The 21177-nt window shown below is 33.4% G+C and overlaps 1 protein-coding gene across 3 annotated transcripts in view; it reads left to right on the plus strand.

The window, feature by feature from the left end:
• Positions 1–21177, plus strand: part of KLHL4 (kelch like family member 4) — a gene marked incomplete at its 5' end in the record, with an annotated part of 112999 nt that overhangs the window by 57476 nt on the left and 34346 nt on the right. Inside the window, 6 exons of one of the 3 annotated variants that reach the window (XM_082681278.1) lie at positions 2117–2284; positions 2674–2810; positions 5668–5864; positions 9615–9827; positions 14581–14767; positions 20782–21006. In XM_082681278.1, coding sequence (XP_082537404.1) covers positions 2117–2284; positions 2674–2810; positions 5668–5864; positions 9615–9827; positions 14581–14767; positions 20782–21006 — 1127 coding nt within the window. The remainder of the gene's footprint in view (positions 1–2116; positions 2285–2673; positions 2811–5667; positions 5865–9614; positions 9828–14580; positions 14768–20781; positions 21007–21177) is intronic. The other 2 variants (XM_082681279.1, XM_082681280.1) reach the window with 2 other exon arrangements.

The raw sequence follows: 21177 nt of genomic DNA on the forward strand, positions 1-21177 counted from the left end.
CAAAATATTTGAAGGGGAATTAATAACAATCCTCCTCAAACTCTTTCAAAATATTGAAGAGGTGGGAGCACTTCCAAACTCATTCCATGAGGTCACCATTACCCTGATTCCAAAACTAGACAGACACTACAAGAAAAGAAACCTGCAGACCAATATTTCTTATGAATATAGATGCAAAAATCTTCAACAGAACACTAGCAAACAGAATGCAATAGCACATTAAATGGACTATAAGCCATGATAAAGTGGGATTTATTCCTGCAATGTGAGGTTGTTTCAACATATGAAAATCAATCGATGCAATATCCTATAATTAACATAACATAGGAAAAAACAATCATCTCAACTGATGCAGAGAAAGCATTTTACAAAATTAAATACCCTTTCATTATTAAAAAAAAATTCAACAAACTAGAAAAAAGAGGGAAGCTACCACAACATAATAAAGACCATTGTAAAAATCACCATATCAATGTTTACTGAAAGGTTTTCCTATAAGATGAGGAACAAGACAAGCATGCCCACTTGTGCCACTTCTACTCAATATAGTAGTGGAAGTCCTTGCCAGGGAAATCTCTCTCTCTCTCTCTTTCACACACACACACACACACACACACACACACACACACACACACACACAGGCATCCACATGGGAAATGAAAAAGAAATATTTCCCAGCAAGAACTTCCCAAAGCATATTCCTCCTTTAGAATATGCCCATCTCTGATACATGCTGGAGTATACACAAGGACAGCTAAGATAATTAGATATTGAATGTTTGATTGACTCAATGTGAATCAAACCATTTCTTGAACAGAGGAAAGATTAGGATAAGTGAAACCTGAATTCCTTCCATTCTATGGTGCCAAGGGATTGTTCCTTTCTAAAAAAAAAATAAGCAATTTTTAAGGATATTCATATCCTATTACCCTGATTGTCCATACAGTATTGTGACAGAATGTCCAAAATAATCTTTAAAGGTTAAGAAGATTTGCAGGTGAATCATTTATTTGAATTACACAGACAAAAAGAGAGTAATGTCACCCTGGGCCAATTGTCTTCAAAGAAATACAGCCTAAATTGTGGGAGGGACCTAAAATTAATCTTAACTGGTGTTGGAAAATGATGCCTGGAAGCTAGAATCATAACAAGAAAAGTATGTTCATCTTACCATCAAAATTTTAAGCTTCTACTCACTGTAAACCTCTATGTGCTTGTGTTAGTACTTAAATTCCACCATTGTATGAGGTTGAAAAGACATGTAAACAGCTTTCATTATTGCAGATTCAACAGTCATCATCTTTGCCTAAACAGTCAAAGGGTACAAACTTCCAGTTAGAAGATAAATGAGTTCTGAGGATCTAATATACATCATGGTGACTATAGTTAACAATACTGTATTGTATACTTGAAAATTGCTAAGAGGGTAGATCTTAAATATTCTCACCACACACACACAAAATGGTAACTATGTAAGATGATGGATACTTTAACCTTATTGTGGTAATCCTTTCACAATATATATGTATATCAAATAATCACATTGTACATCTAAAACTTAATGTAGGATGTCAATTACATCTCAGTAAAGCTGAAAAAAAATAAAAAATGGAAATATGTTTATTTTCTTGATGGGAATGACATATTGTAAACAATGTTGTGGAAGTCTCGGCCTTGAGATTCTTCAAGAAATATCTCTGATGTGTAATAAGTACTCCATGGAGAAGCTTCAGAATATAATCAAATTTGAAAAGTATTTTGAATCATGCCTGCAATTTCATGCCAAATGGCATAATTGTGATGCTAATAAAAATCAAAGAGGCTTGTATCTTGAAGTTTATGTTTGTGCATATAACAATTAGCACTAGCCCTGCCATTGAACCATGCATAGTCACATCCATGGTTACATTCCAGACATAAATAGTAATCATGACACCTCACTTTAATGGAGGTTAGGGAGCAATAATAGTGAAATATTTAGGATTGGTGGGCAAATTTTAAGTTTACTTTAATTCTATTTATTTTTTTTAGAAATAAATTTAGCCTAAATTTCTACTGGATTTTTGCACACCCACTAGGAGAAAAAAATATATTCTCACACTCATCCCCCTTTTAGATTAGATACACAGCATCCTGAAGAAATGAATGTTAGTAGATCTGAGGAGCACTTCCATGCTGTAAACCATGCGGAACAAACTCTTCATAAAATGGAGAACTACCTGAAAGAGAAACAATTGTGTGATGTGCTACTCATTGCCGGACACCTCAGAATCCCAGCCCATCGGTAAGTATCCTTAAGCAGACAGATCATTTAATGACTATAGCTAGCATGAATGAGAAAGAATCAGTCCATTGATTACGAATTGGAGCATTGAGGAAAATAGATTTTTATGTTTTTATATTGAAAAAACACTAGCCTATATGATCTGTTTCCCTGTGTGATATTTAGAAGAGCCAAACTTTAGAGAAATTGATGAAGAGAAACAGCACAAATTGTCTAAACAGAATCAGCTTACTTAATTTACCTTTCTAATTTCACTACACTTTACTGAACTATGAAAGATTTATGCAGAAAACGTACTCATCAGTGTTAAAAACTTACCGACTATATTTCATGTTTTTCAGTGAGATTATGGACTGATTTAATTTCCTATGAAACATTCCTAATTCCAGGTTGGTTCTCAGTGCAGTGTCTGATTATTTTGCTGCAATGTTTACTAATGATGTGCTTGAAGCCAAACAAGAAGAGGTCAGGATGGAAGGAGTCGATCCTAATGCACTTGATTCCTTGGTGCAGTATGCTTACACCGGTAAGTGCTTGGCATGTATTAACTCATTCAATCCTCACAGTAACTCTATATTATATAACCCACATTATTATTATTATGACCCTGCAAGTGAGAAAATTGAAGGATAAACCAGTTAAGTAAATTTCCTAAAGTAGTAAGTGGCAGAATCAGTATTTAAATACAGTAATATAAAAGAGCAAGAGGTAAATAATATACTATAAAATTTTTGACCATGAGAAAATAGAGCTATTTTAACACAAAGCTACAAGAGCATGTCTCTCTTTCTCTCTTGAGAGGTGTGGGTACATTCTTGTTTGTAAAAATGAGAGTGGAAGTGGGATATTCTAACTCTATAGATTTAGTCTCTTCTTTTGAAATAATAAAGTCATATTTAATCAAACTATCTAACAAAGGTAACAGGATGAGTTTGGGGGCCAAGAAATATTTATTTATTTATTCATTCATTCCAACTTTATTAAGGAATAATTGACAAATATAATTGTAGATATTTAAAGTATACAACTTGATGAATATATATATATATCATGTATATACACATATATGTGTGTGTATATATATGTATATATACACACACACAGATATATATATATATATGTATATATATATGAATGATTACCAAGATCAAGGTAATTAATTCACACATCATCTCATATAGATAACTCTTTTTTTGGTGATACTGTTTAAGATACACTCTCAGCAACTTTCAAGTATGCAGTACCCAATACCGTATTATTAACTAGAGTCACCATGCTGTACTTCTTATCCTGAGAACTTCTTATAACTGAAAGTTTTCACCCTTCGATCTACATTTCTCCATCTTCCCTTTCCCGCCCCTATTCCACATACAAGTGATCCCATACAGTATTTGTCTTTCTCTGTCTACCTTAGTTCAGTTAGCATAATGCCCTCCAGGTTCACCCATGTTGTTACAAATGGCAAGATTTCCATCTTTCTCATAGTTGAATAGTATTCCATTGTGTGTGTGTATATCACATTTTATTTATCCATTCATGTGTCAAAGAACATTTAAATTGTTTCCATATCATGTGAATAATGCTGCAATAAACAAGGGAGAGGAGCTATCTCTTTCAGATCTTGTTTTCATTTCCTTTGGAGTGGGATTGCTGGATCACATGGTAGTTCTATATTTTTTTTTATTTTTTAGGAGCCTTCATACTGCTTTTCTTAATGGCTGAACGAATTTACATTTTCACCAAAAGTGCACAAAAGTTCCCTTTTCTCCAAAGCCTCACTAACATTGACTATCTCTTCTCTTTTTTATAATAGCCATCCTAACAAGTATGAGATATCTCATTGTGGTTTTTATATGCATTTCCCTGATGAGTAGTGCTGCTGAGCACCATTTAACATACCTATTCATCATTTGTATGTCTTCTTTGGAAAAAAAAATTCTATCCACGTTTTTTGCCCATTTTTAATTGGATTATTTGCTTTTGTGCTATTGAGTTGTATGAGTCCTTTATACATTTTGGATATTAAACCCTTAACATGTATAAGGTTTGCAGATATTTTCTCTCATTCTGTAGGTTTCCATCTCTATTTTTTGCTTCCTTTGCTGTGGAGAAGATCTTTAGTTTGATGTAGTCCCACTTGTTTATTTTAGCTTTTGTTCACTGTGCTTTTGGTGTCTTACCCATGAACTTATTGCCAAGACCCAAGGAGCTTTTATGCTATGTTTTCTTCTATGAGTTTTATTGTTTCATCCATTGAGAAATAAATGTTATTCTTAATAACCAGGGCAAGTTTCAATGTTTACAGCAGATGAATCTGAGAATAGTTCATATTTCTCTGAGTTTCATAAAATATAGGCAGGGCTCTCCCTTCAAAATCCAGGATAAGAAACAACACAAGAAAGTTTGCCAATGGGCTGGATCCCTTTACAACACATTTTAGAGGTTGAAGCGAATACATAGCAGCTTACAGTTTTTATTATTCATTTTTATGGTTATGCAATCAGATAGAATTCATATTAAGGTATTTTATAAAACAAAATTATAAAATAATACTTTATAGTTTATATAATCCATATGAAATATCATTCTTTATAATTTCCCTATAGCTTGGCTAAAACAGAAATATAGGAATATATCTTATCAAAATAACTTACAACATTTGCACTAATTCATCAATAATTCTTGCTTCAAAAATAATACAGATATATCAATATAAAGGAAACAGCTTAAATTGCTCTGATCTTGGTTTTTAAAAATCTTTACAGATATTTTTAAACAGAATCTGTTTTTTATACCTAAGAAAATAATCATATAAACAATTCTTTAGCTGAGGACTCTTGGCAACATTTTCTTTCTTTTAAGACAGTGCTGGGCATTAATTCCAGATGTAATATTTGGGCAAAGTCATCCTTATCAGCTAATAAATACAGATGCAAAAATATGGACATATAAGCTTAATGTTATTTACCCAGACATTTTTCCACACAAATGACAGGTACCTGTATTGCCCATTGTACAATCCTTATACAATATGACATAATGCTTCTTGAGTCATAATGTAGACAGTTTTTAGTATTAGATTTAGATGCAGGTCTAAGATGATAAAGAAACAAGAAATTGCTTTTTGTTGCAATGGTGGTACTCACTGTTCATTTGCTCCAGTTGTTTTTGATAATCTAGTATGGCTCCCTTCAGCCATCTTATTAGTGTTTGTACATACTCACTTGCATGTATTCACCTCAAAAGGTATTCCCTGAATAGTTACTGTACACTAGAAAAAGTAGCCCTATTAATTAAAGAAATTGAAAATTTTAGCTATCTATCATATTTGTGTCTTACTTTATGGAATATACAATAATTCTTTACTTTTTCAAACCATTTAGGTGTCCTGCAATTGAAAGAAGATACTATTGAAAATTTGCTGGCTGCAGCTTGTCTTCTGCAGCTGACTCAAGTCATTGAAGTCTGCTCCAATTTTCTTATAAAACAACTCCACCCTTCAAACTGCTTAGGGATTCGATCATTTGGAGATGCCCAGGGCTGTACCGAGCTCCTGAGTGTGGCACATAAATACACAATGGTAAAATCAATTGCTTCATGTTAACTTATAGTGATAATATATTAACACAGTGTCTAAACTAATTATATGTTTACAGATATGTGTTTGTGTGTGTGTGTTTGTGTGTGTAGAACCATTCCAAGGTAAAGATTATAATGTTGGGATAAAATTAAAAAGCAATATGAATTTACATAATTTTCAAATGACTTGCACAAAATAGATATTAGATACAAATATTTGTCTGGTTGAGCTGTACACAAGCAAATTTCACATTTTTCAAACTAAAATGATTTAATTAAATCTCAGAGCTTGGAGAAATGAAAATATTGCCAACAATTAAACTGGACAAATGCATATTTCAAGTAGAATCCACAGTAACAAGAAAACATAATTTCCCTGATGTTTTTGTACTATTAGAACTTTACTTCATAAAGTTGTACAAATTATTATTTCTAATAAAATTTATCAGGTTGGCCTAAAGGTTTGTTTGGGTTTTTCATACGATGTTACGGAAAAACCCGAACGAACTTTTTGGCTAACCCAATAGGCATCATTCAATAAGTAAAAAAGTAATATTATTGGATCACTATTAACTGGAAGAACTTAAGAACTATCAAAATTAGTAAATCAGACAATTCTATTGAATGGAATTTTTATTTCTTAATGAAAACATGTTATTTCGGTGAAAACAACTCAATTCTTTAATTAACTTAAAATTCCTCTCAATTCTGTTAGTAATTATAATAAATTAACTGAACATATTTGATGTGTTAATTCTTTAAAAGTTGCATGGGATAAGACTATTTTTATTCAGTCAAGTGAGAGTGACATGAAATATAGATTGTAGGGAGGCAAGTAAAAGTAGACAGAGGATATTAAATAAATCCTTACCATTCATGCTAATAATTCCTTTATACAAAGAAGAAAATGAACTTTTTAACCTCTGAAGCAGGGAACAACACAAGAGATGGATCTTTCTGAGAAACCAAATTAAAAGATAAAATTTCAAGCTAAGAAAATAGCTACCTTTATTTAAGATTCAAAAATAAAGGCAAGTACATAAAAATGAACAATAATCACAACTAAAAACAATAAAATTAACAGTACATTTTAGAATTGAGATGCATATAATTAAAAAAGTATTTCTAGAGTTTCATACAGACCTTAAAATTTTCAAACTTATAATATTTGAATTCTCTTAAAAATTCTTGTAAAACTTCCCCTCTCTTCTTCCCACCCTTGGTCATTGTTCAAAATTTGAAGTTTTAAACATATTTCTGAAACAATACCATTATATGGTGAATCATATTATAATAGATTGACATTTTAACATGTCATTTAATTATGCTATTTATATTCCTATGTCCTAAATATAGATGCTATATAATCTATAGGAACAGCAGTTCAAAGGTTAATCCTACCACAAATGCCAAACATGAAAACTTCCTGTTAAATTACTTAAATTCTTGAACTAACTATTAACAGTTTCCTGTCTGGTATCTTACTCTTGCAGACAAAACACATTCTGATAAACAGCTTGAGTTATTTTTGTTGCTCAAAATGAACTTGTCTTCCTTTTCCTATTATGTGACTGAAACTGAGTGTTAAAGCAGGATGTGCAAAAAAATGCAATGCTGTTATCTCCTTTAATCCCTCTTTAGTTATTTTAGTATATATTATAAATGCAGCAAAAGATGTCAAGATCTTGCTAAAATAATGCTTTTATAATACTGTACTGATAATATAAAAATGCAAATAATTTTAATCTCTAAGAATAATGCTAAACTAAGGATTCAGCTACAGTCATTTGAATCATAGACTGAGTAAAACAGATTGCCCTTTCTAATGTGAGTGGGCCTCATCCAGAAATACCCTCACAGACACACTCAGAATAATGTTTGGCCAAAAGTCTGGACATTCCATGGCTCAGTCAAGTTCACATAAAATTGACCATCACAATTATATAAATAGTAGTCTGCATTGATGAAACATTCAGCAAATATGCTATATTCATTGAATACATTTTGCAACAATGTAAGTGTGGATTTTAAAAATGAATACTAAACCAAGGGCACTCTCTCTCACACTCTTGTTTTTTTTTTTTTTTCTTTCGTTGGAGAGTGGATAGAAAGAAGAATGAGAGAATGAGAGATGGGGTCTTCCATAATATTTACACAGTTTCAAAGTTTACATACACTACCAGTAATGGGTAACCATAAGCTTTAGAGTGTTTTATCTTTTTCTTAACCCTTTCATAAAAATTATGTCATTTATGAAAGGCAGTTGAAGTATTGAACAAAATGAAGTAGACCTAAAGGCATAGGTGTGAGTTCATACTTAGCCATTTACTGCACAAGAGATCAAACAATTCACGTAGCCTGTTTTCTCATCAGAATAATTCCACCTCCCACAAGACTGCATTGGTGATGACTTAAAGTTTGTGAAAGAAATCTGTAAAGTGTGAAGTGCTGTACAATTGTAATGTATTTTTAGTTTTAATACTAGCTCCACCATTTTGCTATAGATGAGAGGGTTTTCAACAAGGAACATCTGCTATAGTAAAAGCAGCAGTTCTCTCTCAATTACTTGATTAGTCACAAGAGGGCTCTTTGTCTAAATAGGCAAGTTAACTTGGAATTTACGGTATCAGAGCTTCCTGATGGGTCTATCAAACTTGATGATTCTTGTATGGATAATTTTGCTATTAGGTTAACTCAGTCCCACAATGACTAAACTCAAGGGCACTGGTGGTTCATTGGCAGAAGTCTTGCCTCCTACAATGGCTAAACTCAGAGTGGAGCTGAGGGAGTGATTTGATTTATCCAGATCCCCCAGTTATACAGAGGCTGTCTTAAGCTGCTTCCAGAATATCTATTTATTGGGCAACATAAATTACCAACTAGACTTGCTTATATCAATTTCAGAAGTATATTTTATTGCATTTAAATCTTAAGATCTTTACTATGAAAAATGTTGGAAATGATAATTGTGTTGTCAAAGAAAATATATAACATTATAAATAGGAAAAATATAGTGGTGTTTTGATGAAAAAAATTGAAACACAGCTGCCTGAAATTTGATACTTGATAAAAATACAACACAAATGACAGAAGAGAGAATCAAGTTATAAAACATAAAAATTGAGAGATAGCCCCACTCCCCCTCAAAAAATAACTCCAAAGGAGTCACTTTTAGATTAACCTGACTCTGTAGATGTTTATCCATTGTAAAATAACTTTGCCTTGGTTAATAAAAGATTGTGCTTTTTTACAAGAGAAGTTTTTAATCAGTCTCTTTTTCTCATCTCAAATGAATTCAGTATGTTGCCCCATCAAATGCACAGCCAAATCTGCCTCTACCAGGCCTTCAATATAACCTCCACCTTGAAAATTTTTAGCATTTCTCTTCAGGTTTTTGACTAAAGGCCAACTTGACATCAGTCAGTTCTGGAGTCATAAACTGTTGTCACCTACAAATCTGAGAGAGAAAAGCACTGGCATCAACTCAGACACTACCCATGTGGCCTGTGAAGTAGTTAAGGCCTTTCCTTGTGTTTAATAAACAACTCCCAGCGGAAGCATTTTGTTCCTCAGCTTCAGAGGCTCCTCCAATACCCTGTCACGGGCAGCAATAACATCTATTTTCTATGAATGCATATATCTGTCTCTCTGGCTTTTTCTGAAGTTTAACAAAAAGAAATGCTTTGGTAAGCTTATTTTGTTAAGAAGTTTCTAAAGTACAAAGTTTCAGTAGAAGACTTCTCTTTTCTAGGAACACTTCATCGAGGTAATAAAGAACCAAGAATTCCTCCTGCTTCCAGCTAATGAGATTTCAAAACTTTTATGCAGTGATGACATTAATGTTCCTGATGAAGAAACTATTTTCCACGCTCTAATGCAGTGGGTAAGGCATGATGTGCAGGCTAGGCAACAAGACCTAGCAATGCTGCTTTCTTACATCAGACTGCCATTACTTCCACCACAGGTATGGAAACTTACCCAAGGAATGTAAATTATAGTTCTAAACAACAACTAGGCATTAAGCCATTCCTTTTTTTTTTTTTTAATTTTATACAGAGAATTTCTGGTACAGGATTTGTTTCACAGAAGGACATGTACAGCCTTCAATTAACAATATTAATAATGATGAAGAGCAAGGAAAAAAGGTTTAAGGAAAAAATCTACAAATGATCCCCAAACTTCAGAATACTCATTAGATTCAGTTTCCTCTCTCACCAAACAGCACTTGTAACAAGCAGGGAAAATGACTAACCTAACTCTTTTTCTTCTAGGCAAGGTGATAATAATCATTACAGTAGCATCCCAGAGGAGACCCTAGGGAGGAGTTAGATTCTGGATAATACCTACTAACTAACATGAGTAATTAGCTACTATGATTGAAACCATATTATAATTGCTTCAGATGCACTGGAGCATCATTATAATGGCATCCTCACCATGCATACAGAAGGATTGTACTAAAAATGATCCTAAAAACAAATGCCCGCCCTTGGATAAAACTCAGGATTGACCCACCTCATACTGAATTTTAGTATGTAAAATTTAGTGAGGTTGGAGTGCAGTCTCACTATATAATTCTAACACTGGTGATAACCAAAATTATTTCTCTGTAGCCAACTGATCAGTAGTATATATCATTTATATTATATATATACATATATATATATGAATATAAGGCACATATGAACACTTCATATGCTATATAACTTGTAGCCAAAGTCCTCAAACATCATTCACATTGGAAGGAAGGACTTTTCTGGACTTAATGTATCCGTAGCTTCATAAATGTTAAAATTAATCAATTTGCAAAACATTTCTAATTAAATGTTAACATTGAAAAATAGATTTTAATTTGCTGATGATTTCTCTACTTTTTTTTTTTTACTTTTAGCTGTTAATTAAATCCCATGGAAGTACATATTTACTCTTCTTTTTAGTTGAGGTACAGTTGATTTACAATATTATATTAGTTTCAAATATTATTATTTGAAACTATAATATAGTTTCAAATAATATAATATAATATTAATATTATATTAGTTTGAATTAATTCAAACTAATTCAAAATTTTTATAGATTATATGCCATTTATATTTATTATAAAATATTGGCTATATTCCCTGTGCTGTACAATATATCCTTATAGCTTATTTATTTCATACATAGTGGTTTGCATCTCTTAATCTCCTACCCCTAACTTGCTTCTCCCCCCTTCCCTCTCCCCACTGGTAACGGCTAGTTCTCTATATCTGTTAGTCTGTTTTTTTTTAATTGAAGTATAGTTGATTTACAGTGTTATGTTAGTTTCAGGTGTATAGCAGAGTGTTCCAGTTATATATATATATATATATATATATATATATATATTCTATTTCAGGTTCTTTTCCATTATAGATTATCACAAGATATTGCCTATAGTTCCCTGTGCTATACAGTAGATCCTTGTTGTTTATCTATTTTATAGTTAGTAGCGTGTATCTGTTAATCCCAAACTCCTATATTATCCCTCCACCCCTTCCCCTTTGATAACCATAAGTTTGTTTTCTACAACTCCGAGTCTGTTTTGGTTTTGTAAATTAGTTCATTTGTATCATTTTTTTTAGATTCTGCATATAAGTGATATCATATGATATTTGTTTTTCTCTGATTAACTTCACTCAGTATGATAATTTCTAGGTCCATCCGTGTTGCTGCAAATGGCATTATTTCATTCTTTTTAGTGGCTGAGTAATATTACATTGTATATATATACCACATCTTCTTTATCCATTCATCTGTCCATGGACACTTAAATTGCTTCCATGTCTTGGCTATTGTAAACAGTACTACTATGAACATTGGGGTGCATGTAACTTTACAAATTAAAGTTTTCTTCTTTTCCAGATATATGCCCGGGAGTAGGATCGCTGGATCATATAACTCTATTTTTAGTTTTCTAAGGAACCTCCATACTGTTCTCCATAGTGACTGCACCAATATACATTCCCACCAACAGTGTAGGAGGGTTCTCTTTGCTCCACACCTTCTCTTGTATTTATTTTTTGTAGAGTCTGTTTCTTTTTTGCTGTGTTCACTAGTTTGTTTCACTTTTTTTAGATTCTACGTATAAGTGATAACATACAGTCTTTGTCATTGTCTGACTTATTTCTGAGGATAATACCCTCCAGGACCTTCCTTGTGGTTGCAAATGGCAAATTTTCATTCGTTTTTTATGGCTGAGTAGTATTTCATTGTATAGAGTGTGTGTGTGTGTGTGTGTGTGTGTGTGTGTGTGTGTGTATATATATATATATATATATACACCACATATGGTGAGTGGGGCTATGTCCCTGCTCAGTTAGTTACTTCACCTGAGGCATGCCAGTACTGGTGCCTATAGGCTGTTGGGTGGGGGCAGGTCTGAGTCCTAAGGCTAATAAGCTAGAGGGAGGATTCCAAAATGGCCCTTACCAGGGCCAGTGTCCACACGACAGAATGAGCTCCCACAAATGGCTGCTGCCAGTGTCTGACTCCAGGGTGAGCTCTGGTTGCCTATTGCCTTTCCTGGTGACTCTCTAAGATCAGCAGGTAGATCTGACACAGTCTCCTTTCAAGTTACTGCTTCTGTCCTGGATCCCAGAGCATGTGAGATTTTGTGTGTGTCCTCTAAATATGGAGTCTCTATTTTCCACAGCCCTCTGAGTCTCTTGAATGTAAGCCCCGCTGGCCTTTGAAGCCAAATAGTCTGGTTGCTTGTCTTCCTGGTGCAGGGCTCCTGGGCTAGGGAGCCCAATGTGGGGCTTAGACCCCTCGCTTTTTGGGGAGAACCTCTGCAGTTGTAATTATTCTCCTCTTTGTGGGTCACCCACACCGGGATTATGGGTCTTGACTATATTGTGACTACCCCTCCTACCCAACTTGTGGTTCCTTCTTTACATCTTAACTGTAGATGATCTTTTCTGGTAGGTTCTGGTCTTTTTCATCAATAGTTATCCTATAAATAGTTGTAATTTTTGTGTGCCTGGGAGAGGAGATGAGCTCAGACTCTTTATGCTCTGCCATCTTTGGAACTCCCAGTACATATTTACTCTTAAGCCGGGGCTTCTTTGAAACTCAGTTTCTCAGGCCCCCACCACAGACCAACTGAAACGATTTATTTGGTTGAGGCCAAGGATTCTGTATTTTAACAAGTTCTCCAGATGATTCTTAGATATGCAAAAATTTGAAATACACTGGTGTAAAGGATCAGAAGCCCTTAACTTTATAATGCTATTAAGTCTATATGACATTCTTTCAGCAAAAGGCTTAGTTGGACTTTTCTTAATTTATTGGAATAACAGGAAATATCCAGCTGAAACACACAACCAGTGGTACCTTGGCCTCCCACTCCTGAGTATGCCTAGAATGTGGGATTGTGTGAACTTTTCCTGATGATGGTAGTAGTGGGTAATCTTATACAAATATTCTAGAAATGAAATACATGAAGAGACTGGTGATAAATATCTGAAGAATATTTTTGAAAGAAAAAAAAATTACATAGCCTAGTTTTCAAACCTATTTGCTACAGCGTATGCATTAAGGAAATACCTGGGGTCTCATCAGCCAAGTCAAAACAGTGATACATCAGGGATAAAAAGTGGGGTGAGAACAGGATAGAGGTTAACCAGTGAAGAACAGGAAACTTCAGGGGGAAGTTTTATGGAGTAAGATTAGTATGTCCATTCCAACAATCTTCTTGCTGTTCCTGTCAATTCCTATGATACTGTAGACTCCAGACTCCAAGGAACCAATCTAAATGACCCTTGGAAAATTCTGAACAAGACTCTTAACTTCTCCTCAACTCATCTCAAGAAGAATACTTTACCTAGCTTTTATCCCATTGAATTAGGGTCATATTAGCTGCCGGGCAATAATGGTTAGAAAGGATTGATCTCATATACTATTGATGATGAATCACCTAGTTGCTAATACATGTACTTTACTGGTGTACACATGTACATGTACAGATAAAAAGCACCTGCTTCATGCTTTGATTTGATGATAAAGATGCAGCCCCCATGGTGATATTATTTTTTTAATTAATTAATTTATTTAGGGCTGCATTGGGTCTTCGTTGCCGTGCATGGGCTTTCTCTAGTTGTGGTGAATGGGGGCTATTCTTCACTGTGGTGCACGGGTTTCTCAATGCGGTGGCTTCCCTTTGTTGAGGAGCGCAGGCTCAGTAGTTGTGGCAAACAGGCTTAGTTGCTCCTCGGCATGTGGGATCTTTCTGGACCAGGACTTGAACCCAAGTCCCCTGCATTGGCAGATGGATTCTTAACCACTGTGCCAACAGTGAAGTCCTGATATTATTTTAATTGCGCATGTTTGTGCCATCTCCCCTAAATCAACCAAAAAGGTGACTGCTTCTCTAGCGGGGCAGGAGACACTTGCTCTGTGCAGACACAGCCATTCACTTTGCTTTCAGTAGCACATTTTATGAGTGCTTTTTCACTTTCACTCCTGGAGATTACATGTACATACTCAAAAGAGGAAAAGTATGTCAAATAAATGTGCATTAATAAATTAGCTACTACCATGAGGCTTTTAATGATAAAATATGTTACTAAGTAACTTAAAATATTAAATAATAACACATACATTAGAATTAGCTTGAGTTTTCTCCAAAGTTATATAAATGAAAATGCTATTTCTAATGTTTTCTCTTTACTTCATATACATGCATCATTACTTTTCAGTTACTGGCAGATCTTGAAAACAGTTCCATGTTTACTGGTGATCTTGAGTGTCAGAAGCTCCTGATGGAAGCTATGAAGTATCATCTCTTACCTGAGAGAAGACCCATGATGCAAAGCCCTCGGACGAAGCCTAGAAAATCAACTGTGGGAGCACTTTATGCTGTGGGAGGCATGGATGCTATGAAAGGTAACAGGAACAAATTAATTACTTTAGAAAGTATCATTCAAAAAAGATGTATTCTCAACACCCTCTAAACTATAAGGGTGGTGTTAAAGCTATATATAAATGTCTGCATCTAAAGCTATTTCTTATAAATAAGGTAATATAAATATTGTGACCTCCTTTTTTATTCTTACCTTATGGGATAAAACCCTTTCATTAGTGTTTCCTCAACTCTTAATAGGTACTTTTCCCTTATGACAGCAATATTTATTTATTTATTTATTTCTCTCAGGATACATTTAATTTCTTTTTATTGAAGTATAGACCTACAATATTATATTAGTTTCAGGTAAACTACATAGTGATTCAGTATTTTTGCAGGTGGTACTCCATTATAGGTTATTACAAGAAAATGGCTATAATTTCTTGTACTATACAGTATATCCTCGTTGCTTATCTATTTTATACATAGTAGTTTGTATCTGTTAATCCCATACCATTAATTTGTCCCTCCCTCCTTCTCTATCACCTTTGGTAACCACTAGTTTGTTTTCTATATTTGTGTGTCTGTTTCTGTTTTGGATATACATTCATTTGTATTATTTTAGATTTCACATATAAATGACATACAGTATTTGTCACTCTGACATTTCACTAAGCATACTATTGTCTAGATCCTTCAATGTTACTACAAATGGCAGAATTTTCCTCTTTTTGTGGCTGAACCCTATTCCACTGTATATATACCTCATCTTTTTTATCCATTTATCTGTTGATGACACTCAGGTTGCTTCTATGTCTTGGCTGTTGTATATTATTCTGCTGTGAACATTGGAGTGCATATATCTTTTTGAATTAGTGTTTTCGTTTTTTCTGGATATATGCCCAGGAGTGTAATTTCTGGATCATATGGTAGTTCTATTTTTAGTTTTTTGAGGAAACTTCATACTGTTTTCCATAGTGGTTGTACCACTTTACATTCCCAGCAACAGTGTACAAGGGTTCCCTTTTATCCACATCCTCTCCAACATTTGTTATTTGGAGATTTTTTGATGATAGTCATCTGGCATGTGTGAGGTGATATCTCATTGGAGTTTTGATTGCCTTTCTCTAATAATTAGCAATGCTAAGCATCTTTTCATGTGTTAGTTAGCCATCTGTATGTGTTCATTGGATAAATGCCTCTTCTGCCATTTTTTGATTGGGTTTTTTTTTGATATTGAGTTGTATGAGCTATTTATATATTTTAGATATTAACCTCTTGTAGGCCACATCATTTGCAAATATTTTCTCCCATTCCATAGGTTGCCTTTTCATTTTGTTGGTGGTTTCCTTTGCTGTGCAGAAGCTTTTAAGTTTAATTAGGACCCACTTGTTTATTTTTGCTTTTATTTCTTTTGCCTTAGGAGACAGAACCAAAAAATATTGCTATGATTTATGTCAAATAGTGTTCTGCCTGTGTTTTTTTTCTAGGAGTTTTATGGTTTCAGGTTTTACAGTTAGGTATTTAAACCATTTTGATTTTATTTTTGTATATGGTGTGAGGGAGTATTCTAATCTCATTGCCCAGTTTTCCCAGAACCACTTGTTGAAGAGTGTCTTTTCTCCATTGTATATTCTTGCCTCCTTTGTCGTAGATTAATTGACCATAGGTGTGTGGACTTATTTCTGGGCTTTCTATTCTGTACCATTGATCTATTTGTCTGTTTTGGTGCCAGTACAATGCTGTTTTGATGACTTTAGCTTTGTAGTATAGTCTGAAGTCTGGGATGGTGATACCTTCAGCTTTGTTCTTTTTTCTCAAGGTTGCATTGGCAGTTTGGGTTCTTTTGTGGTTCTTATGGGAACAATTTTTAAATTTCAGTATTTGCTTTGCAACATAAGATATTTTCATGGAAAACTTAAAGATTTACTGTAAACGGAAGGGATGGGGTCCTCCAAATTTGTTTTTTGACAGAAATAGGAGAGTGGTCTCTAACTTCTTGCTGTCAATTTCCAGATAGTTGCTCAAAGACCAGTTACAAATAAACTTGAAATGTTGATAACAAGATCAGCAATTGCATCCTGGAATAAAACAATGATTTTACAAAAGAATTTCAACAAATAGGAATAAGGAAAAATTTCTGAAGCCATCATTCTACCTTGAATACTTCTTAGAACTTGTTTTTCTATAGTTCTGTCTTTTTACACTTGATTTCTCAGTCTGTAGACCCATGTTTCCAAAACAATGTGGCAAGGACTTTGTAATTAAGAATTGGCAGTGTAGGAAATAAGATCAACCACTTAAAATTTGCCAAGTCATACATAGAAATGTTTTGACACCTTGTAGAAAATGTTGCAAAAGTCAAAGTCCTGTGTTTCTGGAAACCGATTCTTTCTTTTGGTATGTGTAACTGGAAATTGGAAGACCATATAGGAGACATGTCAATTAATAATAAACCTATAAAACAAAAGCTTGCAAATGCAGTTATTTCCAAAGTAGTAGAGAAACGTCACAGAACTAGTGTTCTTCAGAAAATAACAAATACAATGAAATATTATAATTAATTTCAAATCTAGTAATGATATTTTATTGCATTTTGTTGAATAGAATTAACATTAACAGCATTTAAAAGGTGTCTTATTTGATATTTATATAAAAAGGTACTAAGTACAAAATGCAAGCACAGCTATGCTTAGTTTCTGATTAAAAAAAAAAATGCCTAACCTGCAGAGTGAGAAATGGAAAACTTTGTGTTTATTGGTTTGGTTTTCCTGTTTGTTACTATTTTTGTTATTTTTTCAGGTTCCTGTTTTTTAAGTTAATATTACACAAATGAATGTGTTACACAAGATGGTAATAAGTATCTACAACTCCTTATTAGCTTACAGAAATGAGTGAAATGTGAGCCTATGATCCCTTGACTCTATTACCACAGTTTGATATGGAAGGAAGTAAAACCATCATTTTGAGACTCTTGGAATACCTATTGTATGGAAATATAAAAATGTCTATGGGAAGTTGCAGACAACTACAATAATAGTAAAAACTATTATTTTTGAATACCTGATCCTTGATTGGCATTTTGCAAACATCATTTCTAATCCTCACAATAATGCTACAAGATAGATTTTATTACCCCAGTTTTGCAGATGAGGAGACTAAGGTCCCTAAGATTAGATAGCCAAGCCAAGGGCAAACATCTAGAACTAAGGGAAAGGGAATTATTACTCAAATTTTGTGTTCCTTTTTGCTATACTGCCACTATTTTAGATGAAAGAACAACAGCAACAACAAAACTGACCCCTCTCTTTGAGGGTTTTAGAATATATTTAAAATTCAGGGTGAGCACTTAGGAGCAAAAAAAAGAAAGAAAGAAAAGAAAGAAAAAAATAAGTAAAGCAAAAACATTAAAGTGGTAGCATTTATCTGTATAAATGAATGTTACATTTAAAAACATATCAATTTACATTCTTAAAAAAATTTCTATATGCATGCCTTTTCTTACAGTGTGTTGTTTCACTTATCTTTTTAAGATACTTTTTGAACTTTCACCTTTTGATGTTTAGGAAATACAGTACTTCCTCAGTCTTTAATTACCTTTCTGACTCATACAATTAACTTGGAATTAGTTGCTAAATATAGGTATCAGACAAGTGGCTGGAGTTAACTATAACTCCTACCGTGTATATTAAAAGATTCATCAAAAAATTCTAAGTATGATCACAGAGTCAAAAATTTTAAATGGTCAAATGGTAAACTGTGGGCTTTTGTGAATACAAGGTTTTCAGTAACCTTTCATTTATTATAAACAATGAATTCTGAGAGACAATATGGCAGGGGACAAATTAAAAGTTAATATAGTGATTTTTATTTCATTTTAAAAATAGATGGAGGAAATCACTACATCAGATATATTCACAGCAGGAACTATCATGTTCCAAACAATACTACAAAGTTTGGCTGGTTTTGTTCTCTCTTGAATAGATCATAAGTTAGGGTTGAATAGGAGCTTTGAAATGAAATAAAAAACAATATTTGCAAAGTTTAAGTGTAGAAGATCGATATACACAGAAAAATTATGAAGTGAGTCCTAAAGAGAGAGATTAGTAAAAACAAAAAAATCTAAGTTTTCCCATCAAATATAGAGCTGCCATAATAAGCTACCTAGAGGATTTACATTTTGATTAGTTGGAGCAATTGTGGAAGTAGGCAAATGGGCTAAAGAAATTTTCAGAATTCAAGATACAGAACTACAAGTCATATATATTCATAGATGCAAATAGTAGATATGGGGTAAATTTATCTTTTATATTTTATCTAATGTCTGGAAAAAATTAACTTGTCATGAAGCAACCTTCATCATTTCAATGTAAATCTTCAACATACAGCTGATTTATGTAGCCTTCTACAATTTCCTAATTACTTCACCATTAATAACTCCATAATCTTAATAATTAGTGCACCCTAACCTTCATTTCCTAATCTAAATTGGCTTTTTGGTAAATTCCACTAATGAAAAGAGTTCAAAATGAAAAGTTAAAATAGAAAAGAGTGGATAGGAAGACAGATGTGGGAAGATTGGAATGAAGAAGTGGAAAGATATGAAAACAGATAGAGAAAATTGACTGCTTGACAGAGTGAAAGTAGATGTGAGTTTGTTTGTAGGTATTCCAGTTGTAACAGTATCATCCAGAGACATTTATTATATAAAAGCTAGGTGGTGTTATTTGACCTCTCAGCAATAAATATAGTCAATAGAGTGATTGCTATCTGTAAATCAGCATTCAGCCAAATCCACATTGTCAATGAAAGATGCAGGGATTAAAGAGAAAGAGTAAATGAGTGCCTGTATATTTGCATGTTTTTATTGTGAAAATCCAAACTCTTGAGACAAAAATACTTATAGTGCACTATTCACCAGAAAAGACCTAAAAAGATATAAGCACTGTTTCCATTAGTCCAATATAAAAAGAAAAACTTTCAGAAGCAGCCATAGACATAATATACACTCTGCCTAAATCCTTATACTGTAGCCTTATAATTTGCCAGTGAAAAGGCTTCAGATATTAACTGTTTTCATCTTAACTAATGGATTATATTTTCTCCACAAATCTCCCAGTAGAACAACAGAAGTGTTTTTGCTTATTCCTATGGTTAGCATTGTGAAATTGGGTTGAAATTCCCTAAATCTGTCGCAAGCTGTCTTAGGTACGCTATGAATGTGAATCGTCTAACTCTTTCATTTCTTACTTTGGTAATTAGAAACTTTCCTGTTGTGCAGAATCAATTTTTATTAAAAAATAACAGCAGCTATTGTTGATGACTGGTAAAAAGCATTGCCTACAGGAGTAATAATTTATTATGAAGTAGTGACAATTTACTATGGCAGTAGTGACAGTATACTCTGGTAGTAAACTTGGTATTTCAGTAATTGAGTAGAAAATTGAACTTTTATTAGCACATAAAGAAGGTAATACCTCAGAATTGCATTATTAATTATAATACATAAATAATATGAATATAAATAATTATGTTATTAATTATAATCCTTTGTGTTACCATCATGGAACATTAAGTGAATCAACACTGAAGTTCCATTTAAAAGGAATTTTCATTCCTGTTCTTTTAGTCGTTTGTATTTGAAATCAACCCACACACACACCAAACTAAAAATAAAAGGTCATAAATTAGTATATTGAATGGTTATAGGTATGTAAACAGTCAGTAATAGATTCCGAAGTAATTTTTGGTTGTAAAATATGGTGTTTGACACCTGTGTTAGTACTACCAATAGCTTATTATAGCCATTATAAGCATATAAACTATATATATTAAGTAAACTATTTTATTCTGACTCCTCCATTTGGATTCAGAAGTGGTGAAATATCCTTACCTTACCTCCCAGGTTGGAGAATCATCTGGGCTACTTATTTTAATTTGAGTTGCAATCACTGATCCTATGCTATAAATGATAGATACATAAATATAATATGAATGATGCCAATTAAAATTTTTATACAAGCAGTTTTTACCATTGTTCAACATTTTTTAACAGGTACCACTACAATTGAAAAATATGACCTCAGGACCAACAGCTGGCTACATATTGGCACCATGAGTGGCCGTAGGCTTCAGTTTGGAGTTGCTGTTATTGATAATAAGCTCTACGTCGTGGGAGGAAGAGATGGTTTAAAAACTTTGAATACTGTGGAATGTTTTAATCCAGTTGGCAAAATCTGGATGGTGATGCCTCCCATGTCAACACACAGGCATGGCTTAGGTAAGAGCTTAATGTTACATAGTTTCTAAAGAATGTACAGTTAGTAGAGCTTTTTAAAAATTAAATTAAGCTGGAATACACTAACTGATATGTATAAAATAGATAACTAATCAGAACCTGCTGTATAGCACGGGGAACTCCACTGTAGAGTAGAAACTAACACAACGTTGT

The sequence above is a fragment of the Grampus griseus genome (assembly GCF_964374135.1).
Source record: "Grampus griseus genome assembly, chromosome: X".
NCBI lineage: Eukaryota > Metazoa > Chordata > Mammalia > Artiodactyla > Delphinidae > Grampus > Grampus griseus.